The sequence below is a fragment of the Babesia bovis genome, chromosome 3 (assembly GCF_000165395.2).
Source record: "Babesia bovis T2Bo chromosome 3, whole genome shotgun sequence".
Classification (NCBI taxonomy): Eukaryota; Apicomplexa; class Aconoidasida; order Piroplasmida; family Babesiidae; genus Babesia; species Babesia bovis.
Genome location: NC_010575.1, coordinates 90,898 through 114,744, shown reverse-complemented (window position 1 = coordinate 114,744; position 23,847 = coordinate 90,898). Strand labels below are relative to the sequence as shown.

The window sequence follows — 23,847 nt, the reverse complement described above, 5'->3', positions numbered from 1 at the left end:
TGCCATATATCTACAACAGAATATACTATGAAGAAAAAGGAATTAATATAAGCTATTATTATAAAATAAATGCCACATAGTTAATCTAAAACCTAGGGTTACTTGTAATGATACATACGGTATATATAGAGATCAATAAAATTGAACGCAAGTCCAAAGGGGTAATACACAATCATTCTTTAGACGGGTATTCCACATCTTCCTCCTCAGGAGCAGCGTAAAAACGAATGTTAGCCTTCAAGGGGTCCTTCACAAGGATGTACTGACCATCAGGACGGTCCATAATCAAGGCGCAAATATGACGAACCACAGCCCATGCGTTGCGCATATTCAAACCCATCTGAACAGCCAAATTCTCCGTAGTGTAAGTGTGTATGCCGATGATCGAGTGATGCTCCGCGTCACCAGGACTACGCCTTGAAACATACGCCAATTTCAATGTGTCACAACCACTAATAATAGCACAAGCCGCAAAACGCTGCATCTTAGCAGTGTTGTTACGCATCTCATTCGCCAAAAGAGCACCCTTCTGAGTCTCAATCTGAATGCGCCAGGACTTCTGAGTCTTGTGAGGAAGCTCGTTCAAAGCACAGACATAAGTGTAACCACCATTGGAAACACCAGGAATACGAGCGTGAACCTCACCACGAGTGATCACGTGAATTGGAACGCGAGACCACCCGTGGCCATGGTTGTCACCAGGAACCATAAAAGTACGGTAACGATAAGCCATGGTAGATGGGTTGTCACCCTCCTCAACAAATGGAGGAAGCTCAAACTCATCACTAAATTGACCTGAAACAAGAACCTGTTGACGTAAACATTGGTTAACCTTAACAGCCTCATAACCCAGTGCTGGAGGACGGTTTATCTTAATCTCAGCATCTGGCAGAGGTGGCTCCGGAGATGTTTCATTCACAGTCAGCATGTCAATAATCGATCCGTTGGCCTTGTCAATAATGATCTTGTTGTCAATCTTAGTCACATTCAAATGCCAACTGTACTTAGAACGAGCGGCAGTCATCAAAACGGCAAGAATCTGGTCAGTAGCACCCAAAATAATGTGATCACCAGCGTCGGCAGACTCCTGACGCTGAGTAGACAACAAATAGTCCATTATGCAGTCGTCGTCATTAGTGGAAGTCCAGTAATAATCGAATTGATCATTCAGATTCTGAAGTGGAACCTCAGACTTGGCAGAAATGTGGTCCATGCGCTTGTCGTAGACACCCAATTTACCACGCCAAGTTACATCTGTACCAACGACCTTACCCGGAAGGTCAACCTTAGACAACTGACTAAATGGAATGTCAGATAGCAGATGCCAACTGTGAGATGGTTCAATGCTCCACTCATTGAATGTGTGGTGACGAGCAGTGGGACGATTGCCACGAGAATGCATCATACGCTGCTTGCGCATCTCAGGGTGCTTCTGCTTGGCCGACATTATCATAGCCTCCTCTTCCATCTGCTTCTGGTTAAAAGCTTGAGTAGTCTGCTTAGGAACAGCCTTACGACGGTAATGTTGCATATTCTTAGCCTTCATTAATGAACGACCGTCAACTGTCTGAAATTGCATCTCCTCGTCCACAACAACCGGAACGGGCTGACGACCGTAACGACCAGCATCACGAATATTCTTCTGATAAGTAAAATAGGTAAAATCACAAACGCGAAGCTGTCGGTCAAATTTCAAACGAGGCTCCAGTGGAAGCTTGCTTAAACTACCAAGAGACGATACAACAGTCTGATCATCAGATTCATCAGGACCCCAACCAGAAGCATTCAAATTAGTCACTATACGTAGACGAGTCATCTTGATAAAACAAAGGAAGTAACAAGAACTTAACGATTCAAGCAATAGAGTAACACAATATCACCCAAAGAACGTAATGGGAATTAACCATATAAAGTGGATAACTAAATATCGACCTAAGTATTTTAAAGGCGATTTTGGTCCAGTTTACAACCAACGTATAAATAAGATAATGGCAAAAGACGCATCAGATGTGTGGTCGCGTCATGTAGGGTCACAAGAAAATAAACATAACAGTACTATAATAATAACCTATCATGTCTATACTACAGTATAGATAGAAAATACAACGTTGCATTATTAGAGGATCTACTATGTACATAACCAATATACGCTACACAAAGATGTCCAATAACAAACTGATAACCCAGCATTGATTACCTATAAAACCGCAATAAATGATTTAGTGGCTACATTATATTGCCAGTACCCTAGAATAACAACTATGTAAAGTACCATTTAAGACACGGCATTAGATAGATACCCAAAGTTGTGATTTTAACGGATTCCAACCAAATAGCAATGTCATAACACAAAATGGGTGTTATGTAATCTTATGCGGTGTACTACGGTCGTATTCGTTTACATTATTACGTGGAAACTAATGTGTCCATACTTCATGTAATATATGATAACACTTAGTAGTTCCACGAATCATGGATATGAACTCAATTAGCCCCTAGTTGATATAGAAACAAAAACATTAAATAGTTTTCTGAGATGTGAGACTGGTGTTAACCAGTGCTTGCTAAACCGTCGCTCACCGCAAGGGAAATGATGCCTGCGGAGGAATGTTTAGAATAGGGTTATTCCACCTACCCGGAATATAAACACGGCTATGAATGCTCCTGATCCATACAAACAGATGTATTTGGTCCAATGGTATATTTGGTGGTAGAATAAGGTCACAAACGGTCAATGTCATACGTAGTATTTCTAGAAAACCAGGTAGCTGAATTACACAGATGCCTTTACGAGTGTAGCCTGCATCGATTTGGTACATAGCTACATGTATACTTACCCACTGATGTCACTGAGCCAAAACACCTACGAATATTAGGATGCCAGCGTGTCTCAAGCTCACTCATGCCATGAATGGCATCAATGGGATTCACACGCTTACACTTGCCATTGCAGCCAAACAGATGCTTCAAATTAGAAAGCTTGTACTCCTCGTGGCCGGGCTCAAGTAAACGAATATCACGTGAAACCGTTTTGCTCAAGTTAGGACCATTATTGGTACTGGCACCTTTAACATTGGCTGACGTAATCCATCGGGACAAGCAAGTCCCTAATTGTCCTCGAAATATGGCAGATAAGAATCCTGGGCATGACTCTAAGTCATCCTTAGAAGGGATGTACAATCGATCCCTTACATGCAATGAACCACGGCATGGGAGATGAACAATACATGATAACGACATATTGTTCCCAGGCGATATTGAACTGAGTGAAGCTGGGTCCAAGTTTCTAGCGATTAAACTGCGTAACCGGCCGTTTGAAGCTGTAAATGGAAGACGTGTCGCACGAATTACCTGGAATGGCTCCAGTTCAGGGTATACCTTGTGGATACCTGCAGTAACACAACTCATAAGCAAGTACTTGGATCGCAGATAGTTACCACCAGTACGACCGACGAAAGCACGAGGAACCCATTCAGCAGGAAGGTTTTTCAAAAATCTAGGGTCGTCAGCACTGGTAGAACTACGGCAGGAAGTACTCTTCCAGCCAGCTCTAGGATGGATATCACGATCATTGTCCACAGCATTGGTATCACAAGACGGATTCTCTGCACTAGTTAATATCGGTAAATGGAATGGCCTGTCGTTACCCATATACCGATAATTTGGACGCTTGTTGGCAGGAGTTGAAAGGTACTTGTTTATAGAGTCTCTGGATAATATATACAGCCAATAACAAAACCTACGCAGCAGAAGATTTCCAAAGAATATGACCTGCAGGAGTATCGGGATAGTCCTGAGGAAAGGAACATTGACCATATTCAGCATATACCATCTCACGCTCTGCAAGACCAATACCCAAGCCGCCATAACGATTCAAAAGAACCCAAAGTCGACGTGCAATGGTACCAGCAGGAATAATGACGTCAAAACCAGATAAAGAGTCACCGCGACGAACTAGCCATATAGGGACAGTTTTAGTGCCACTTTCTGTCGTTGGAGTTTGCGATGTTGCATCGGAAGATGAATCATTGGACTGGAGCACACTCGCTATATTACTCTCAACTTTATCATCACTAGACATAGATTTCCCAGCAGGAGTAACAGCAAGTGACGACAATAGCTGAGATACCTTATGGGCGTAATTGCGCCGACGGAGGCGAGGAATGTTCACCTTTGTCAGTAGTTCGAAATTACCCGAAAGATCGTAGTTTGGAAGATGCATACGCTCAGCCAACAAAACGTGATCCAAAGTGAAGCTATGTGATCTATCCTCCTGGAAGTTCATGCCACTAAGTTTTAAATCAGGACGCCTGTTACCGTATATCACGGAAGTCTCAACACTCAAGGGTAATACGTAGCAAGGAGGAATATCAATATCATAGGGATTTAAACGCTTCCAAAGAGAGTTACCCGTAGATATACCTGGATCTAGCTTAAGAACACTACGCAACAGCAAGGCAGATAATGGACCAATGACCTCGAAAGTGCAGAGGTCTTTCACCTTATAGCAGGTTAACTGATCACTACTCTGCTTGACAGTATCCATAAACTCATTAATAGATGAAGGGTGAACGAAAAACCAGATCTCACGAGTAGCATCCGAAGCTGATGCAACTCCATCATGCTGTATCCAAATGAAGCTGGTGGGACATATCATATGATATCCAGTATCTCTACAGGAGTAGGCATATGCCGTGGATCTATATTCACCAGATAATAATCGTTCTTGAAACATAAAAGCCGAATCGGAAAAAATTAAACGGAAAGCATCACGTAAAACAGATAGTTTACCAGAAACACCGACAGCACGAACATAAGATAAATCATGGATTACACAACGACGCTTACAAGCACGAATGCAACGACGTCTACACTTCTGAGAAGAACGAAAAGCTATACGGTAACCCCAAATAGTAGCCATCTTGAACCTTTTGGCATGATACAAGTGAGTCTCAAGCCATTGGTTACGCTCACAACGACGACGGTACTCCTCCAAACGGTTTAAACGACGACGAACATCCTTACGTAACCGCTTAGAACATTTGGGCATGCTACGCACCATCTCACGAGCAAGATGCAAACGCAACTTCTTAGGGACACGAAAAGGATTATGCGATGTTGCACGACGACGAAGAACAAATGGTAAACGTTGAAATACACGATCCTGCTTGTCACTACGTTTGACATGCGATATCAATTCCTCAATCTCGAAACATCGAGATTCCAGAAATTTCTTTACGTTAACCACCTCCAATACACTGGCATCGCCAGGGTTAGCGCCACCAAAGGGCTCAGTGCCACCCTTTTTATCAGACACCGACGCCATGGTGATATATAGGTGTAATTATTGCGATAAAATGGAATTATAGTCCCATAGTGGGCAATATATGATCTAACACATTTGTAGGAGTAGGGTGAAATAACGTCTGCCAAATCAATAGATATAAAGCGCAATAACGAATCAACACAATGGCACATTAGATACACACAATGTAAGCCGGAAAATACGCGCTTTAGCGCTCCTGGATACGATAAAAGGCGCGACCTGCGTAGCACGAATGAGAGAGGTATATAAAATTTTAACCTTCCTAGCTGCGTACATCTCAATCTTCTGCAAGCAAATCACATCAAAGTCCTACAATGATGCTACAGTAAGTGTGTTTTATTGGATATCTATTGATAATAGGCACAAACGGCATACCTCGCTGTTAAACAGCATCAAGGTGGAGTCCATTTTTTACCAAAAAATGCTCCATTGAATACAATAGCTCTAGAAACAATAGAACATCATAGCAATGATGAATACCTGTCAGCGGTATTCTCATTTCAAGTGGCGCAGAAGTTACGGCAAGGTAGACCGTTACTTGATGCCAGCGTACCTTCGACTGTAATGCAGGAATCAGCAATGAGCCACTTTGTAGGCTATTTTGGAGAGGCATTCCAGGATGTAATGAAACCAAAGTTAGCGGATACAGTGGATCAATGTGATGATTCAAAAATATCGGCGCCAGAATGCGCAAAAGTCATTATACAAGAGTTCATGAGAGAAGTGAAATCAAAATTTACGATGCTCGATAGTATGGACCCAAAAGTAGCATTGGATAGAGAACTGCAAGTTATGTACGCGGCTGATCTGACAGCATCGTATGTTATACTTTTTTGTCCATTGAAAGTAAGACACGAAATATACAAGTACCTTTGGGGGCATGCTGCATTCTTAGATGGAGCTATTGATTGGCTGTGCTGCCCTTGGGTACTGAACCAGGGAAAACACGATGCAGAATACCATAAAACCGCAATTGATATGTCACAAGTAACGAGTAGTGAATTGATTGACATCATACGCCTACACAAAAACTACCTATCAACTGACTATGTTAAACAGCGCTCTAGAGATGCTCTAAAACAGCTAGATAGGCGCTCTTTGCTATCAGTGTTTCAATCAGTGATGCTAAGGGTCCTTTGGGGGCATGAGTCGGTGGCAGAGGAACAACAAACGCCAACCAATGAAGAAAGTAGTACACTAAAAGCCCTGGACTACTATAGTAACAATGATACCGATGAACAGTTAGTTAAAAGGAATTCCCTAGGTGTATGGATAGAAGAATATAGATCGAAACGAGTAAAAAAAGGAGAGGTACAGTATACTAGACCCGATAGGTTACACCTTAAGGATACTGAGTATATCACGCAATTGAAAAAATCGATCGATGTCATCAAGAAACACTTGGATAAGTTTAATGAATGCTTTAGAGGAGTGCCGTCCGATACACCTTTTGCAGAAGCAGCAAAGAAACAAGGTTTTGAGACACCAAAAGGAGAGCATCTACGGGATGACATCACCATAGATAATGTAAGAACAGCATTCAAGACACTACTAGACATTTATAAATCAAACCTGGAAATCAATGCAGAAATATACGGACACATACCCAGTGTTAGTGCCCTAAAACTGTTAAAGTTTATGCTTTCATATGAAAAACATGAACTAACAGCAATGATTTCAGCAGTGCTTATGGCACTACCAGAATTCAAACCTATCAAGTCCGAACAAGAATTCGCTCAGTATTCGATGCTGTCGTTCAACACATTGGCAAAACTGTGTTTCATCGCCACTCTGCGTATAAATCCTAGTGTAGCCCACGATGATCTGGGAATAGAAATGGACGATACAGAGATAAAGAATAATCGATGCATTATCGATGCAGACACTGGGTCTAATGTATCACCGGATAGTGCCAGTGAAGTGGACACATCGGAGCAAATTGAAAATGCATCGCTGGTATTCACACTGGAAGAACTTGAACCAGTATATAGATTCCTAGACAGTAGAAGGTACAGTGTATTAGAAGCTCAGGTCGGTAATGAGCTTAAGAATTGTATTGTATTGTCATCCAAACGCACAAGGATAATAACAGAAGCTATTCTAATGCACAGGTCTAATTATGAAGATGTATACAAATCACTAAAAGGCTATGATATCCCAGCACCAAGCACGGGTCAAGATGATTTAACAACGGATTCAATACGCACATATAAACTGGCGGCAGTCATTAAAAAAATGACCGATGATGAGCTAGAGAAGTTATACACAAGTGTGATCGAAAATTCAACTAAACATAAAGATATTGATATACCAGACGATGTATATAAAATCACAAGTCACAGCCTGCTGGAAAATATAGAAAAGGGTGTGGATGATAGCACTGTCTATACCAAGGTGAACGAAATGTTGGGAAAGATGTTGGCAGATACTACTGAAGATGGCCACAGTACAGCAGAATACGACAAGGACAACAAATCCGAAGCGGAAGATGATATTGATTTCGACCCTTGGGACACTGATACGGATTTTGCAGTTACGTGTGATACCAACTCTACAACGTCCAATGGTCAGGCCATGTCTAACCGCCAGCATTATCTAACTCTATTGGATGGAATGGACATATCACAATTCATAAATGATAGCTTTTCAAGTAAGAATCCAGAAGATATGAATGATTGCGAACTGGAAAAATTGTGTAATATGGTCATCGAACACATGGAATCCTCTGGAGAATGTACTGTTATACACTATAACCCAGGAGGTAAAGATAATTCATATACCAGCATCAGTGCCCTTACAGCACCAACAAGTATTAAAGATAGTAGTAAAATAAAAAATAGCTTCGTGTTATATGCACATCCAGAGGTTAATACGGACTATGACCACCTACAGGACAGATGTGTTATAGATAGCGAACTAGAAGAGGAGTCTTATGGATATGGAAACTTCCCTAAACGTATGGATGATACGCGTGGGTTTACTTGGCAATGCTACGACAAGTTCCCGAAATTTACCCGTATATCAAATCGAGTCTCACCTCATGGACTTGAGGAGTATATCAACGATTGGCAGGCACTGGGTTTGAAACCACAAATTGCCCAAGCTGCAGTGGCATGGATAAGGAAAACATTGCTTGATGCTATTGGCAAAGTTGATCAACGAAATTTAGAGATTATACCAACAGATATCCAAACCATGGCTATACGGCATCTATTGAAACACAGAAATGATATTCTAATCGCTTCTAATGCAGCTAGTGGTAAGACGCTAGCGTATTTGTTGCCAATAATACAGAAGCTAAAGAAACATGAAACACTGAAGCTGCGCCATCCAAATGCACCAAGGGCACTTGTATTGGTACCAAACAGGGAATTAGCTGACCAGATACTACATGTAGTCAAAGGACTAGGCCATGTAGTCAAAATATCAAGCGAGATAATATCAGGTGGCGTGTATAAAGGTATCCAAAGGGATGACATGAAACGCCTAGTTGATGTGGTTGTAGCAACACCAGACAGATTATTAAAAATGAAAAATCACGTAAAGCTGCATCAACTACAGTACCTAGTGCTTGATGAAGCTGATACATTGCTAAATGAGGGTTTTTGGCCAGATGTGGCAAAAGTACTGGATCTTATCAAACAGCCGTTCCAACTTATCCAAGTCGCTGCGTCATCTAAATACTTACTGCATTTTGAAAAGGTGCAAAGGGAGTTGGCAAAGGTACCAAACTTAAAAGGTATAAAGAACACAACACGCGAAGTAAATGATAAATATCTGGATAGACTTACGAAATGCGAGCAAATAGTAGATACAGCTTGGGTGGATAGACCTAACCGTGGTGTTACCCATCAGTTTCACTACCTCAAGGGAGAAGATAAAGGGCTGGAACTTGTTAACCTGCTGAAATACGATGATGTAAGACGCTGTCGGAAAGTTATGGTTTTCTGTAACAGTGTCAGCAGTTGCAGAGCCGTAGAGTACATACTCAGAGATGCGGGTTTGCCAGCAACAAGCCTGCATGGTAAGATACCAATAATGCAACGAAGGATGTATTACAAGGAGTTTCTAAGAAGTTCAGAAGGTATAATAGTATGCACGGACCTAGCAAGTCGTGGACTTGATTTGAACGCAGATGCAGTTATAATGTTTGACTTCCCGCTGAACAGTATGGATTACCTAAAGCGTGCTGGACGTGTTGGTAGAATGATTAATAATGACAGTATAGCACCCAAGGGATTTGCAATTAGCCTAGTGAAAAAACGAGATCGCAACCTGGCTATAGCCATTGAACGTAGCTTAAAGATGCCCTTCTTCCCAATATCTAACCTCAGCAGACATAAGAAAGATTACAATCAACGTAGCGGCAGGTTAAAATACCTAACACAGGCAGGAGGGTACTTCAAGTTGGCAAAATTACTTAGGCAAGAAGAAATCAAAGGTACATATAACTATGCAAATATGGGACAGTATCTGGAACAGTTCAAAGAAATTGTGAAAGAAATGTATGCAAGATCTCTCAAAAAAATTGTCCTTAGGAGAAGGAGAATATGCAAAAGGCGTCGGATACTCACAAGAAGGTTGAAATTGATGAAACGTTACAACAAAGCTATACGCCTGAAGCAACGCATCATATCGATGACAGACAGAAGACGCCGCCGTAAGAAATTTAGTATGCACTCACCCATGAAGGGTGACGATCGCCGTTGCCCACCTATCAAAGATTTGAAACCAATTCGAGCTAAAATACTTGAGTTGAAGCTAATGCAAGATAAGCTTACAAGGAGGTTGCTGGAACGTAACGACAAGTATCTGCGCAAATTTATTAACAAGACACAGTTAACCGCACTTGCATTACGCAAATCTCCAGAAAACGAAGAGGAGGTAGTGGATCGCCAATTACCGTTCACAATCATCCAAAAGGCAAAGGACAAAGTAGGAAAGTCAATCAAACGCATATGTTCCTTAATATAATGCAGTTAACTTCTATTTCAAATATAATGTGCAATATTTTAGTTGTATATATAACCCAGCGCCAGTTGCATGTGAACTTCTTTTTACAGAAAATAGTGGAACATATTATATACCCAATGGACCTCAACTGTGATAAACGTACACCCGGAATCTGTATAAACAAATGGCACATTCCTGGACATTAAATGGCCAATTCAGTAATGCCATCTGGGACATCGTAATAACGTATGCAGATATTGTTGTAAATAATCTTTATTGTAATAAAATTAATCAAGTTTTGTAACTATGAAAGTTAGCACGAGTTTAACGGAGCAACCATCTTTGGTTCATCAGGCGGGTGATCCACTGGAGCCAAAGGAATTGTAGTAGCAGGTTGCGATATATTCACTGTTTCCGAATTAGGTGTGCAGGAGCTGGGTGCTACCTGCAGATTTTTTGCGATATCTACAGCATCTCCACGGCATAGCTGTTCAAGTTCTTCCAATAGAGCTTCATTATCAACAACAGAGCTGTGTTCGTTAAGAGCACATGTGGTATCCTCCATGTTCTCCCTGCAAGTTTGCCACACAGCCAACATTGATTCTATGTCGTCCATTTGCATACACTTGGAGAGTTTTGACAACAATTCAGAGCCCAGCTTTAGATGTTTGTATACGTCCACATTTACCTGTAAAGTATTAATACGTATTCAGTTGAGGACATGTGCCGTATATAGCACTTTTAATGTATTTGCATGGTGTTTAAAAAACGTAAATAGACCCTGTTGAGATGGTCAACAAAAAAGTATCTACTCTAAACCGACCACAGGGTTATGGACATCTAAAAACATGGCTATAATCTGTTCTATATTTAACATATAATAATTGCACCCATAGACTCCAGTGGTTCAAATTGCATACCTGAGCCAATTCAGTGTCGGATATGACCTGTAGTACTTGATATAGATATGAATCTATCCTCGATAGTTGGTCGACTAAAAGCGCTTTTTTGCGTAAGCAAAGTAACGCCTGATTACGATTACCATGTGTTACATAGTCCTTAATACATGATTCAGTCTCCTCTATCCGATTAATTAAACATATGCGATACTCCTCCAACTCGTCTATAGACAGTGATAAGAGTTACATACGAACTTACCTCTTTGACTCTTAAGCTGAACAATCATACCCAGTATATTGCCTTTTAATGGATTAAGAGTACACCAAGATATAATACCACCCATTGCAAACTGTTATGATTCCACATTAATATAAAAGAATCTTCAGGCATCATAAAACAGTAACACATTATATTACAATATAAGAAAACTGTGATAATGAAACCTTAAAAATAGCGTCTATCATACTTAATAAATTATGTGCAAGCTCTCAGTGAAGCCTCCACCTCATTAATGACTTGTGTGTTGGGAGAGAGGACTATGAACATTATTTATCACACACAAAATGAAAGCGAAAAAAAGCTCAAGTGAAAATGTAGAACAAGTCGAACAAAATGGGAGTATGTTAATGCCAGTTTACCTTAATGATCGTAGATGAGCTTGGAAACATGTACTGTACCCAGGAAATGGGAAAGATCCTACAAAGCGTCACCCTGGAGGTAGGTTGAATACCGTAATAATAAATACATTATCAGAATCTGTCAAGCCTTGGTTTTAAAGAAGATGTGTGGCTCCAGTATACAAGGATTCTTTGTTTCGCAATCATGAGCGCTATCGGTTTGTACGGCGCTGCTTTCACCAGTATTGGAAAGAACAAATTAATCCTGAAGATTGTGCTGGTATGTAGCATATATGTGGTACAATATGGGATCTACAGGTTGCGTATTTTACCATGCTATTGTTCACGCTTTTCTATGATAAAATCATCTTGCATGGATCACAGAGCAGATTAATCGGTCCAGTAAGTAGTTGTCATATGTGATACACATCACACAGGGAAACAGCAAATTTTACATTTGGTTCTATCTCAATTGGCGTCAGGCCACATTCGACATTTGTAAGTCCCACAAATAAAAATGAATATGGACCACAGCATACGCATCTGTGGGAGATGTAGCCCATAAGGACGTATACAAAGTGCCGTTGGGTGAAGCATTTTATGAGGATGGAAAATTGGACGATGAATGGTACCACAGTTCGATGAAAAAACTTTCCAAAGAGATGGAAGCGATGATTTCAAAACGACTTATGTGAGCTTGCGATGTCTTTTGCTCTCAGGAGCTGGACAAGGGTTATATTCCAGCAGTAAATACCTACCCTTGGGGTTGCCGGAGGCGTAAAAGGTCTGTAGAAGTTGAATAGCTTCCTCAGCACGAATGCCTTTATGACAGTTTAAGGGGGGGAAGTCGCCATAACTGTAGACTGGTAAATTGAAATTATTGTCACAAACCCTTCATGTAAAGAAAGTACAGAGCCGCAACCACCAAATTTTTCGTTGTCGCATCCGTAGTATATATCTGTTAATCCTAAGATGTAATGAAACCATGGATACTAGATATAACATACCTACAATGTGAAGTGCTGTGGCACACATAATACATGGCTCACAAGTCACGAATAAAGCATATCGAGACGTAAATGCCTGTATATTGGCCTGATCGTTGGCACCGATCTTTCCATCTGGCACCAAGGAAAACAAAGTATCAATGGCACCAAATTCACAATGCCATGTGGACTGATACAGATATTAACATAATTCATGCAACTAACATTATGCTTTTGATTCGTGCTGTTCCCAGCCCGAGCAACGATCGTTTTTTTTTCCTTGTCTACAATGACACAGCCAACCGCAACTTCGCCACGTTCCAAAGCGTCCCGTGCCTGCAAATACATAATGGAATATAACGTTTACAATATAACCTAACCTCATCCAAGGCAGCGGTCATAAAATTATCAATATCTGCTTCATTCAACATTTGTAATGGTATCACGGTACATTTTCCATTTATTCGTATGAATGATTCATTATAATTGCGATGCTTCGTTAATTTATGACACATCAATGCATATTAATGTGCTACTGTTATTATCTAACAACTAAGAAAAACAATATTGCGGGATACCAGATTATTGATGTGTACTACACATCTAAAAGTTTACGATCATAGAACCATGCAACTGATTGGATTGTAGTTTAAACAGCATTCCACGGTGTTATATATAATATTACTCCAATGTGTAAAGGATAACGTCGAGTAATAGTGTCCTTCACGTAATGTATATAACATTCGGCTTTTACATTGGTCTTAATTCATAGATGGGAAAGATAAAGCAACAACAAGCTGCCTCTGTATAAGCAACATTGTTATATTATTATCCAGCATGTCTACCATCGGTTACCTAGTTATCGTCAGCTGGAGCTCCGAAGCTATAATATAATTATCACCGATATATTAGTAGCATTACATGGTTGTAGCGGACATATGACTATTAAGCAACTATATTGAAGCTTCCATTGTTAGATGCCTGATTTCCGATTAAAATGACCAATTGTTGATCCAATCGGCAGATGAAAGAATGGCATTACCTAGTGCGTTCAATTCACCACGAGAAGCATCCGGCTTCTTCATGTAAAAATGACCCGGAGCTTCCCTAAATACATTCATACAAATATCAATACCGGTATGGTTAGTAACGAATTGATATACATCTGGAACATCAGCATCATTCTTGTGACCTTTATAAGCCATACGAACGTGTTCTCCGATTACATCAGACAGTTCGCTGGGAACTTTGCCCTTGAAGAAGTCGAACATATATATTAAATCTTGACTGTCATTTGAATCGCAGCGTTTCTTTTTAGACAAGAATTTGGGATTGTCTAAACGAAGCAAATCCCCAAATACCTTTACACGGTTGGACATGTTGAACAAAATGGGAACACCTAACTCAACCACTTCTTTGAAATTAACCTCTAGGCTGTCCCATAAAACTATACTCTGTAATATGTTGCACAAAGGCTTGATCACATTGTAATCACGCTCCCTTTCAGCAGCCTTTAAGCTATCGCTGTGCTCCATATATTGAACTGCATCAAAAATATCACCAAACATCGGAGTGTTTTGACGACTTACAATGTTATTGTAACGATTGAAATTGTTGACAATTTTGTATTTTTCAGGATTCAATTTGGGATGTGTAATTTGGAAGTCATTCAACGTACGCTCTACAGTCTCTTTCATTGCGGTATAAACGTAATGGATGACACGACGCCCTTGACTACCTAAGGCAATAATTGATATGCGATCTATGTTAAACGCGGTCTGCATCAACTTTATCAGCCTATTTAACGTCAATGAAAACATGAGGTCGTCATCAGAGATATCAGGAACAAACATCAACGATCGTGAAACAACGCCAATCTCATCTGCCATGTAACGAATATTCTGATCCAAATATCCAAACTCATTCGGAATTAAAATCGTTCCCATATGAGGCTGATCCTTTAGAGGTATCTTATTTATTAACTGACCCAGACGCTGGTCACGAACTCGATTCACAAAACAAGGCTCGCCCATTACAGTCAAACCAACTTCACCTTCTTCAACATTAGATTTAGGAATGGATATATACACTCGTGGGTCGACTACATTGACTTGTGAATAATTCGGTGTAAACTCGCTCATAGTAAATATTGATAGGTTTGCATCCATATCTACCAGTTGGGACACCTCAGGTGGGTACCCATCAGCTTCGTATGCATCTATATCGTTCAATAAATCACTATGTGTATACTCCTCAAAATTCAAATCAACTCCATCTACCTTAACAGACTCCAAAGCTTCTAACTCCTCAGAAAGACTCATACTACAAGAACCATCGTTAACACCAACACTACTACATGGATCAGCAGAGAATACATCATATGGGCTTGCAGTACCTAGTTGACGGGGTAATTCCTGATAATGCCGATGATATGTGGAGAGCTTTTTTACTGCAGTGTTATATGCTTCAACGTCATAATTGGTCCAACGAAGCATAGGAAGGTCCATGAAATAGCGAATTGCATCGTCTTCAATAAATACATTGTCATTTTCCTCCGTAGATGAATGTACATTGCCACCAGATGAATTTGCATCGACATCTCCTGAAGGTCCCTCATCGGAACAGTCATCTGTTGACAACTCATCATCCATCTCCGTTAAAAATTTATTTTCATCCGAAGGAGCCATTACTTTGATGTCTGCGTCTTCAGCCAGTTTTCTTGCATCTTTGAATGCACGGGAATTAGCAAGCTTCTCCTTTATGTGCGAAGGAAGCGGGATAGTACTCTCAGATTGTTTAGCAACAACGTCGTCATCTACAATTGGCTGATTAACTTCATAAACATTGCCTAATGTCCTTTCTATACGGTTTGTGGATTTAGGTAAATATTTACGAAGACCGCTAGGGTCCATCTTCTCGTAAATGGACTCCACGTCTACCGTCTTTTGATCACAGTATTCAAGATTTAATATTTCATCTTCTGAATCTATAGGTCCATCATCATCAAACCAATCTAATTCAGATGAGACAACCTTATTATTTGCACTGGGAGGCTTGTCATACGTTTCCAAAATAAGCTCCTTCAACTCATCGTCAAAATTGTCGTTCAAGAGAGAATTACGAATTTCATCCGATTGAGATTCTAAGTCCTGTTTTACATCTTTTGACCCCTTAGATTGATCATTAACTGTTGCACTAGTAGCCGAATCTATCATGAAATCAGCATTTTCCTCATTGTTGGTGTCGTTAGAATCCACACCAGAAGATTGAATGGAAAACAGATGGTGTGGCGTACAAATAATAGAACCATGGAAAACACATGATTTTACGATATTTGAATGCGATAAATGGCATTTTGATCTGCCAACAAAGGTAATATTGTACCGTAAGGAGGACACAATGTAACTGAAGGAATAAATTGTTGCAATAGTTAACGTTGCTAAGGATGCATTTGCTAAACGCATTTAGATAACATTAAATAATGTACATCCTAGTTATATAATCAAGTGTAAAAATATAAATGGCGATGGAAGACAGTGCGTTCATCTAACAATAGACATCAATAAGCATAAAGAATAACCTTGTGCACACCTTTCTAATATTTATCTACACATAAATTCTAGTTTAAAATATATATCAGATTCCTTAGTTATATATTCAATTATGCTGCAAAATAAATGAATTCATTCAAGACAGTGTGCTCAACAATTATTCCACGGTTATTGTACAGATAAAATTTTATTGCGACCAAAAAATGGTTAACTAACGTTCTTTAGTCACATTTAGTTACGATGATGATCAGGAAAGATGAATGTGGATTCAATATACGTAATGATCGTATATCCATGGATAATTATACATATCTAAAATGAATAGGATAATATACAGTCATGAGCCAAATCGCTAAAGTTATTTTACCAACATCGTGTCGTGAAGAACGTATAATCACAAGGCCAATCGTCGATTTAAAGCTTGTAAAGGTAAGTGAACAAACTTCCAGGAGTTATATGTTTATAGTGTATTGGAGGAAAAGGTGGAGACGGCGCAGTTGTGTTCAGCAAACATGGGCCACATAGACTTTCTGGACCGGGGTTACCAGCGGGAGGCGCGGGTGGTAAGGGTGGAAATGTATATGCAATACCCATGGATAAGCATGATCATAGGGTAGATCTACGACACATACCTGGTGCTGTTAAGGCTCCAGATGGTACTATCGGAAATAGATATGCATCTGGAAGACCTGGAAATGATGTAAAATTAAAAATGCCGCTTGGAACACTTGTATATAAGTTGGAACCCTCATTTCTACACGACTCTGACAAATGCTGGCGACAGCTTTGTTGGTCATGGAAACGAAGTTTAATCGCAGATATCAATGATGCCGTACGTTGTTGTTGTTGTTTATATATGTCGACTCAGTCACATAGTCCCATACTCCTTGCAAGAGGTGGATGTGGAGGTCGTGGTAACACTATGAGGTTAGGCAACAGTTATTGGCAATAACCCTATGTAGAACTCCATATCATGCTGAATACGGAGGTGAAGCTGATGAAGGGTATTACGAAATCGAACTGAAATCAATCGCAGATATCGGTTTAGTCGGTCTCCCTAATGTGGGTAAATCTACTCTTCTTTCCGCTGTAAGTTAAGGGAATTATACCAGGTTATTTCGTATATTTTACCTATAGTATCTATAAAAAGCCTGCGAGTTTTTTATTACTTAAAATATTTAGATGACAAGAGCCAACTCGAAAATCGCTGCCTACCCCTTTACGACAATAGCACCATGCATTGGATATATCATGTTCACGGATGGTAATTGCATTATTTCATGTGTGGACATTTAATGCTCAGGGAAAAGCATTAGTGTCGCCGATCTTCCTGGCATAGTCACATGTAGATTTACACAGGATTTTTTTAGACATATCGAACGTACCAAGGCGTTGTTGTATGTGATCGATGTATGCAATGCTACATGTAGTTCCATTGAGGAAAACTTTGCATCGCTGAGGTAATAATTTTATCATGTCTTTCAACTCCATGCAGAGAACAGATACATGTCCATGGATCAGGGTTATCGGAAAAACCGTTCGTTATTGTGGTAACTAAGATGGATGTTAATCCCGCTGCTGCTGCAAAAAATGTGGATAAATTTTGCAACTATCTAAAAACTATCGATTTAAATACTACCGTTATCCCAACGAGTGCAAAATATGGATTGGGTATAGCCAGTTTAATTCGTTCTGTGCGAGGACTAGTAGAAACATTTGCTAGACAGCTTGCTAATAGAGTTATTGATAGAGATGATGAACCATTGATATAAATTATTGTGGATAATTTAAAATGATATGTTAAATAGTTGTTGTAAGATGATATTTGGAAAATTGGCAAAATAGTTTGAAGACCTATATTCGTCGGCGAAGGTGTATGTCCAACTGGCATCTGATACATACAAATATAGTGTATTGAGAAGACTATAAGCTTATAGTGTTCAACAGCCATTAAAGATTTAACGAATATGATCATCCATGAGATCAAAGCTACAGTAATCTCTCAAACTGAATTTGGGTTCAACGTAGTTCTCGCTAAGTTCGGTTGATAATGCAGATCGGGCGGTGCCTATTTCAGACTCGTATGTAGTACTTCTTGCCGACATAGTAGGCTTGGATGAAGGTGATTTTGTACAATACTCATCTTCGTCAGCCAAAACATCTTCAAGGGCAGCTTGAATGTTAGCGGGAAGATCATTTAGTGATTCGAAAGGTTCATCATACCATTCATCCAGTGGTGACCAGAATTTATTCGGATCAAAAACAATTTTAGATTGTTGGAATGCACGGCATCCAAGAGGTATAGTATACCTACGGTGTTGAATATGGGTTCGATGAGGACTGTCTATGGGAACGAATAACTGATACTGGTTGTTGAAATGATTAGAAAGAAGAAGATTCTGCAATTTACGGAAGCCAAACGTTATTGGATTGAGCTCTTTATTAAACTGCATCAAAAACTGTTGTTTAAGCTGAGCTAAAACAAGACCATGTTTACGGTTGTCCACTAACAAGGAAATTATTCTGCGTACCTCATCCAGAGAGGAGCAAATAGGGTGCCTTGCTTTTTTCATCCTGGGAAACATTTCTTCGGCTGTCTTTTCACATGCAGTCACCGGAAGAAGTATTCTTTGAGCATACACAAACACACCAGTGTATATAGCCAACTGTACAAGATGAACAACCTCTCCCAAACGCATTGATCGGAAAGCATGTACCTCCTCGCGCAAACGCTCCGCAAAAGCATAGCGACCTCCCGTGAATGATACCAGGCCTTCGCTGGCTTCATTATCTGATGTACTGGTTAGTCATTCGATTTTTATACAAGTAACTACTACGTCAAAGTGCATACATGAGTCATCACGAAACATATATAGGAGATAACTACTTACCATTCTTAACAGGCGCTTTGCAAGCTCTCATGATATCCACTGCAAAATTGTTCAGGGCACGCCAATGATAGTTGGAATACGGATCCACTGTACTGTGAGTGTCAACGAAACCTAAAAAGCCTGGAGGTTTTTCGCGAAGGTAAACAACCCAACCCATCTCTCCTTTAACACGAAGCTCTGTCCTAAGATCTACAGTGTCTTGACAATGAAGAGATACAAACGCAACCTCAGAGGCACTCCAAAAATTGTCTGCAATGGAACGCTTCATCTGATTTGCAACATCCCCCAAATAAGGTTTTATACCTTCGCTATAGAGAAACAAAACGGATTCCATCAGTGTTGTCTTCAAAGTGTTCATAAATTGCCACAGTGACTCTGAATCGGAAACTAGTTTGGTTATCATCTGTTGTAACCATGTATTCTCGATATAAGGTATTAATACTCCATTGGAGCCTCGTATCCAGGTAAGACCGCCACGGCGCTCCATTGTCACATTTGAGCTACAGGTATTATTTAATCGGGTGGCATCACGCTCGTGGAAACGGTAATCAAATCCCCTGTTTGTATCACTGTTAACCTTATCTCTGGAATGCTGGCGGTTATTTTGCCTGTATTCGCCCTTAATGTTGTATGGTTGGGGTGATATTTTCAATGCGGTTTCTATTCGCTGGTTGCTGAAGGAGCTATCTGCAATATTTTTATTTCTGTTATGCTCTTCTCGCGTTCTTGGTTTCCATTCTTCCTGGGCTTTCTTTGAGGTATATACACTCTTCAAATGATCATTATTAAAGCTTTGATTATATTTTTCTAGCCAAGTGTAGAAATTCTCGGAGGTCGATTTGTGGTCTTTAGGCAGACCGTGATGACAATCTTTCCGGTGCATAGTTAACAAGTGAAAATCTCAATTCTATGAGTTAAAATATGATCCTATCCAAACCAAGTCGCCACCTATATTTCGTAAAAGCTATTTCATTCTTCATAAGTCTGCTTCTTGCGAAGGATGTCTGTCAACGATTAAATCAGCGAACCCTTTCACCTACCAAATGGAGGAACATTATGAGATCGAAGAATTCATTGGGTGACTAACATTATCATCTGATTTCCAAACAATAGGTCTTTACACGCAGCACTTGTTCCTATTCTTATCTATAGAGATTTGTTGGCCTTGATTCTGCAACAAATAGACAACATATTGGTTTTGTTTGACAAAACATGATTAGGGAACTAATGGATTTTAAACAGATCAATGGTTCATAAAGAAGCAACAATGAGCATTTAAACCACTAAATGGGAATCATTTGATGAGGAGTATCCGGGGAAATGTCTTCAAATGGAACATGTGTTTAGGATTCATAGGGATATATTATGTTGTTCATTATTGTAACAATGCAGATAAAATATGACTAAAATGGAGGCTGTTTTTATATTATAATAAGGAAGTTTATACGATTACACTTACCAGGAATGTTGTAAAGTCAGTGATGTATTTAAATGCTTCTATTTTAATTGTATGAATACGTCCACCTATAAAAGGTTATATTTGGTTTGTTAGTGTTGAAGAAAGGCGATTTATTCATAAAAATAGATATATCCTCTACATGGCAACTATTACACTATTTCTAAATATAAAATAGTGGAAGGATGGTAACATAAATGGATATAAGCTTTGTTTAAACATATGTGGGTGTATGAACATACCTTTTTAACCTTTAAGAGGATAAAACAGCTTACACATGTCTTTATCTTTAATCCATACAGAGCTGATCAGCGATTCGCGTTATGGAATTGTAAAAAATCGATCATAATAATAAGTAAATATACAACTTACATTGGCAATCATATGGAAGGATCAAAATCGCAAATTAAACATTACACATCTTACAGATGTGTATGCCATGATAGCCAAAACGAGAATGTCCACTAAATGGTACTATATGCACGGATTCTATATTTAATTGCAATATAAATGAATATTTATAGTTTCCGTGTATAAAATGTAGAACCAATTCTATAAAAAGGCGTTTTTATGCCATGTAGAACGTGCTCAGATAACAATACGGCAGGCACAAAAAGCACACATCCATAAATTGTACAGATATATAACTTGCTTATGCCAATGTTAATATACTTTTTAATACGAGAATGGGTGTTGACAGAGTAATATATCGCAACACCACATGTAGGCTCAGCGCGCGCAATCGAATCTGATTGTAACTGCATACACATCGTAAAATGAGGTTAAGAGTTATGTAAACACTCATTATTTTATGCGTACGCCAATATAACAGCACATGAGTTAATAATATTGAATGGTTTAGCCAATGAGCGTAGATGACTAGCCGTTTGAGTACGACTATAAGACAGCACAATCATATTCAACGCCTTCAAATACTCTATTTAAATACATTATATTGTTGCAAATTTGCTCACAACTCAAATAATTTATTGAAATTAACAGTGTCATTTCTAAGTGGAACCTGTATATACAAACATTGCGTTCATAGGGAAAAAATTCTTGTCACATTTGATCACATAGTTAGACAATGCGTAATGCGTAAAAATAGATTATTTTTCATGGTATTACGTGTTTTTATTCATTATTTCACGATGGAAAAAATGATTATGCCTATTTAGTATTCATGTTTCTTCCTCGGTAAATTACGTAGTGTTAGCTAAGGTCAATGCTGTATCAAAGGAGATGTGTGTATTATGGCGTATTATATCATGAAATGTCTACTGCGCAAATGACGTTAGATTTTACTGTTACATATATTTCTTTTTAATAAATCGTTAAACCGTTTGCGTTATATACCTGTGAATATAACCTTGTTTTATATCCAGAATGTCACTCGATTCAGTGGATCGCGGTTCAGATCAGATAGCATTTTAATGCACATTAAATTCTAACACATCTCACAGCCTATAAGACAGATGAAAAAAAGATGAGATTATCATGTGTTTTCTTGCTTTTCATTGTTAAAAGCATTGTTGAATATGTTGGTAGTATTACGTTAAAAACGGGATTAAAGAACGATGGCGTTTTGAATGAACAAAATGAACATCCCATTGAGAGTAAGCCTAATGATAGTCCTAAACAGATCGTAAATCGTGATACATCCAGGTATATTCATAGTTACATTAATGAACAATTTTATATCAGCAATAAAGGCACGCTTAATAAACAATCTGGAACTCTTCCGAAGGGTCCAACAAATGAGGGAGGTGATGGAATGAAAAAGGAGTTGTTACCATCGAGCGCCAATGGTATTGAAGAAAATGAAAATCTGGGTTAGTATCATACTTACAAACATGAACTATTTTGAGACCAATGACAAATAATGTGCAGCCGATGAAGCTGAAACATGTGAAATACTCAACATAGAGACCCCAGTCCAAAGCGTTAAAGGTCTAGGTAAAATCTACGTAAACATTTAATATTTTATAGAATACCTTGGTTGTGGCTATGATAGCACCAAATCTATGCCTTTTGGTGATGAAGAAAGCTTTCTAGATAGTGGATATACTCAGCCTGTAGTTAATTTTCAGTGGCCATGTAGAAACCGCTCAAAGATAAACCCTATGCCTATAGGTGTTTGGATAAGACAAGAACCATCCTGTCATAGAGGACATGAAAAACGTATGATTAAAAATAAGGAAACATTGGTATCTATACTTTCAGAAGATGTAGAGTCATTTCTTGGCATTGCCAATTTTGGAGTTAATTATGTAATGCAAAATAAAGAAATCGCTGGAATGGAAGATATTGTTAAAAAGCATATGTTTGCATTAAAATCAAATTGTGCGATGTTTACTACAGGTATGATATTGTCTTCAAAATGGTAAATGGAACTTTGTATAATGATTTATATATAGGAATGTTACAAGGGCATTTGAAAATGCGACAAAAGAAATCGAATCTTACCCTGACAAAGAAAAATGTGATACACAAGAAAAATATCTTTCAGATGCTGAATGTAAAAATTATTGTGAACTATGGAAGAAGTTTTTCATGAACTATGGTACACATGTTATATCTCGCATTACAATGGGCGGAAAGATTTTACAAATGGATGAAATGGAAAATACGGCAAATGAAAATGCAGAGTCTAATGACAAAAAACATAACATATCAGTTAATGTAGGCGTATTAAGTGGATCTTTCAATTTAAATAATACGAATGAAAAGCAACAAAAGGAAAAGGTGAAAAAGAAAAACGGAAAGTTCTTTATCATGGGAGGTGATACATTTATTCCTGTGGACACTCCAGAAGGTTTTCGGGATTGGGTAGATAGCATCAAGGAGAATTCGATGCCTATTAACGTTGAACTTACACCGATGTCACAATTTATGCCAATAGGTATAAGAAGACACTATTGGTTCGCTCTGAAATCTTATAGTGGGTCATAGATCCGAACTGTGGCATTATCATCAGCAGCAATAAAATAAAACATATAATGTAGACTAACTTGCTTTAAATGCACTATTCTCACAAAGCTATATAATCGAATATTACACTCTTGACGTTATAAATTGTTAAAAGACAATGAATAAAAAATTTTATTCACACTGTTAACTATAAAAATGCATCAGTTGTTTTATGTCGAAGGTAATGAGCAAAATGT

The 23,847-nt window shown here is 38.9% G+C and overlaps 10 protein-coding genes across 10 annotated transcripts; 4 read left to right on the top strand and 6 right to left on the bottom strand.

The window, feature by feature from the left end:
• Positions 1-127: 127 nt before the first annotated feature.
• BBOV_III000500 (Eukaryotic translation initiation factor 3 subunit 7 (eIF-3) family protein) lies at positions 128-1,963 on the bottom strand. The gene has a single exon (XM_001611135.1). The coding sequence runs from the start codon at positions 1,814-1,816 to the stop codon at positions 173-175; it is 1,644 nt and encodes a 547-aa protein (XP_001611185.1). The 5' UTR covers positions 1,817-1,963; the 3' UTR covers positions 128-172.
• A 565-nt stretch (positions 1,964-2,528) lies between these two features.
• Positions 2,529-5,362, bottom strand: BBOV_III000480 (Ribonucleases P/MRP protein subunit POP1 family protein). Its single transcript, XM_051767866.1, has 4 exons — positions 3,744-5,362; positions 2,838-3,709; positions 2,636-2,800; positions 2,529-2,597 (listed from the first exon to the last, which is right to left on the bottom strand). The coding sequence occupies exons 1-4, from the start codon at positions 5,324-5,326 to the stop codon at positions 2,551-2,553; spliced, it is 2,667 nt and encodes an 888-aa protein (XP_051623383.1). The 5' UTR covers positions 5,327-5,362; the 3' UTR covers positions 2,529-2,550.
• A 154-nt stretch (positions 5,363-5,516) lies between these two features.
• Positions 5,517-10,316, top strand: BBOV_III000470 (DEAD/DEAH box helicase family protein). The gene is made up of 2 exons (XM_001611132.2): positions 5,517-5,651; positions 5,687-10,316. Exons 1-2 carry the CDS (start codon positions 5,559-5,561, stop codon positions 10,298-10,300), a joined length of 4,707 nt encoding a protein of 1,568 aa, XP_001611182.2. The 5' UTR covers positions 5,517-5,558; the 3' UTR covers positions 10,301-10,316.
• A 216-nt stretch (positions 10,317-10,532) lies between these two features.
• Positions 10,533-11,632, bottom strand: BBOV_III000460 (Snf7 family protein). The gene is made up of 3 exons (XM_001611131.2): positions 11,438-11,632; positions 11,200-11,402; positions 10,533-10,967 (listed from the first exon to the last, which is right to left on the bottom strand). Exons 1-3 carry the CDS (start codon positions 11,520-11,522, stop codon positions 10,593-10,595), a joined length of 663 nt encoding a protein of 220 aa, XP_001611181.1. The 5' UTR covers positions 11,523-11,632; the 3' UTR covers positions 10,533-10,592.
• A 70-nt stretch (positions 11,633-11,702) lies between these two features.
• BBOV_III000455 (uncharacterized protein) lies at positions 11,703-12,681 on the top strand. The gene is made up of 6 exons (XM_051767242.1): positions 11,703-11,797; positions 11,832-11,896; positions 11,933-12,076; positions 12,115-12,198; positions 12,234-12,294; positions 12,331-12,681. The coding sequence occupies exons 1-6, from the start codon at positions 11,743-11,745 to the stop codon at positions 12,489-12,491; spliced, it is 570 nt and encodes a 189-aa protein (XP_051623680.1). The 5' UTR covers positions 11,703-11,742; the 3' UTR covers positions 12,492-12,681.
• Positions 12,150-13,333, bottom strand: BBOV_III000450 (Cytidine and deoxycytidylate deaminase zinc-binding region family protein). The gene is given in 6 exon segments (XM_051767722.1): positions 12,150-12,510; positions 12,525-12,652; positions 12,688-12,763; positions 12,804-12,972; positions 13,008-13,118; positions 13,163-13,333. Coding segments are annotated over 6 exon segments (621 nt in total). The 5' UTR covers positions 13,298-13,333; the 3' UTR covers positions 12,150-12,508.
• Positions 13,334-13,774: 441 nt separating this feature from the next.
• Positions 13,775-16,444, bottom strand: BBOV_III000440 (uncharacterized protein; the record flags this gene model as incomplete). The annotated part of the gene is made up of 1 exon (XM_001611129.2): positions 13,775-16,444. The coding sequence occupies exon 1, from the start codon at positions 16,244-16,246 to the stop codon at positions 13,775-13,777; it is 2,472 nt and encodes an 823-aa protein (XP_001611179.2). The 5' UTR covers positions 16,247-16,444.
• Positions 16,445-16,645: 201 nt separating this feature from the next.
• Positions 16,646-18,106, top strand: BBOV_III000430 (Obg_CgtA GTPase family protein). Its single transcript, XM_001611128.2, has 7 exons — positions 16,646-16,762; positions 16,800-17,165; positions 17,202-17,260; positions 17,296-17,422; positions 17,516-17,597; positions 17,637-17,793; positions 17,829-18,106. The coding sequence occupies exons 1-7, from the start codon at positions 16,673-16,675 to the stop codon at positions 18,103-18,105; spliced, it is 1,158 nt and encodes a 385-aa protein (XP_001611178.1). The 5' UTR covers positions 16,646-16,672; the 3' UTR covers position 18,106.
• Positions 18,107-18,285: 179 nt separating this feature from the next.
• Positions 18,286-20,287, bottom strand: BBOV_III000420 (OST-HTH Associated domain family protein). Its single transcript, XM_001611127.2, has 4 exons — positions 20,265-20,287; positions 20,162-20,228; positions 19,225-20,124; positions 18,286-19,124 (listed from the first exon to the last, which is right to left on the bottom strand). The coding sequence occupies exons 1-4, from the start codon at positions 20,277-20,279 to the stop codon at positions 18,292-18,294; spliced, it is 1,815 nt and encodes a 604-aa protein (XP_001611177.2). The 5' UTR covers positions 20,280-20,287; the 3' UTR covers positions 18,286-18,291.
• Positions 20,288-22,120: 1,833 nt separating this feature from the next.
• Positions 22,121-23,686, top strand: BBOV_III000414 (MAC/Perforin domain family protein). Its single transcript, XM_051767301.1, has 5 exons — positions 22,121-22,345; positions 22,385-22,512; positions 22,571-22,636; positions 22,670-23,063; positions 23,098-23,686. The coding sequence occupies exons 1-5, from the start codon at positions 22,167-22,169 to the stop codon at positions 23,630-23,632; spliced, it is 1,302 nt and encodes a 433-aa protein (XP_051623760.1). The 5' UTR covers positions 22,121-22,166; the 3' UTR covers positions 23,633-23,686.
• The last annotated feature ends 161 nt before the right edge of the window (positions 23,687-23,847 follow it).

Coding starts and splice junctions, on each gene's coding strand:
- BBOV_III000500 (XM_001611135.1), bottom strand. CDS start 1,816: ATGACTCGTCTACGTATAGTGACTAATTTGAATGCTTCTGGTTGGGGT.
- BBOV_III000480 (XM_051767866.1), bottom strand. CDS start 5,326: ATGGCGTCGGTGTCTGATAAAAAGGGTGGCACTGAGCCCTTTGGTGGC. Junction 3,710..3,743: donor CTTTGGAAATCTTCTGCTGC/GTAGGTTTTGTT, acceptor TATATTATCCAG/AGACTCTATAAACAAGTACC. Junction 2,598..2,635: donor TAGCCGTGTTTATATTCCGG/GTAGGTGGAATA, acceptor ATTCCTCCGCAG/GCATCATTTCCCTTGCGGTG.
- BBOV_III000470 (XM_001611132.2), top strand. CDS start 5,559: ATGAGAGAGGTATATAAAATTTTAACCTTCCTAGCTGCGTACATCTCA. Junction 5,652..5,686: donor AGTCCTACAATGATGCTACA/GTAAGTGTGTTT, acceptor TATTGATAATAG/GCACAAACGGCATACCTCGC.
- BBOV_III000460 (XM_001611131.2), bottom strand. CDS start 11,522: ATGGGTGGTATTATATCTTGGTGTACTCTTAATCCATTAAAAGGCAAT. Junction 11,403..11,437: donor TCAGCTTAAGAGTCAAAGAG/GTAAGTTCGTAT, acceptor CACTGTCTATAG/ACGAGTTGGAGGAGTATCGC. Junction 10,968..11,199: donor CCGACACTGAATTGGCTCAG/GTATGCAATTTG, acceptor AATACTTTACAG/GTAAATGTGGACGTATACAA.
- BBOV_III000455 (XM_051767242.1), top strand. CDS start 11,743: ATGAAAGCGAAAAAAAGCTCAAGTGAAAATGTAGAACAAGTCGAACAA. Junction 11,897..11,932: donor TACAAAGCGTCACCCTGGAG/GTAGGTTGAATA, acceptor ATACATTATCAG/AATCTGTCAAGCCTTGGTTT. Junction 12,077..12,114: donor TAATCCTGAAGATTGTGCTG/GTATGTAGCATA, acceptor TGGGATCTACAG/GTTGCGTATTTTACCATGCT.
- BBOV_III000450 (XM_051767722.1), bottom strand. CDS start 13,297: ATGTGTCATAAATTAACGAAGCATCGCAATTATAATGAATCATTCATA. Junction 13,119..13,162: donor TGACCGCTGCCTTGGATGAG/GTTAGGTTATAT, acceptor ATGTATTTGCAG/GCACGGGACGCTTTGGAACG. Junction 12,653..12,687: donor GTACTTTCTTTACATGAAGG/GTTTGTGACAAT, acceptor ACCAGTCTACAG/TTATGGCGACTTCCCCCCCT.
- BBOV_III000430 (XM_001611128.2), top strand. CDS start 16,673: ATGAGCCAAATCGCTAAAGTTATTTTACCAACATCGTGTCGTGAAGAA. Junction 17,261..17,295: donor GGTCGTGGTAACACTATGAG/GTTAGGCAACAG, acceptor AACCCTATGTAG/AACTCCATATCATGCTGAAT. Junction 17,794..17,828: donor GAAAACTTTGCATCGCTGAG/GTAATAATTTTA, acceptor AACTCCATGCAG/AGAACAGATACATGTCCATG.
- BBOV_III000420 (XM_001611127.2), bottom strand. Junction 20,125..20,161: donor GAAATATAGGTGGCGACTTG/GTTTGGATAGGA, acceptor CATAGAATTGAG/ATTTTCACTTGTTAACTATG. Junction 19,125..19,224: donor CAAAGCGCCTGTTAAGAATG/GTAAGTAGTTAT, acceptor CCAGTACATCAG/ATAATGAAGCCAGCGAAGGC.
- BBOV_III000414 (XM_051767301.1), top strand. CDS start 22,167: ATGAGATTATCATGTGTTTTCTTGCTTTTCATTGTTAAAAGCATTGTT. Junction 22,346..22,384: donor GTAAATCGTGATACATCCAG/GTATATTCATAG, acceptor ATTTTATATCAG/CAATAAAGGCACGCTTAATA. Junction 23,064..23,097: donor ATGATATTGTCTTCAAAATG/GTAAATGGAACT, acceptor ATTTATATATAG/GAATGTTACAAGGGCATTTG.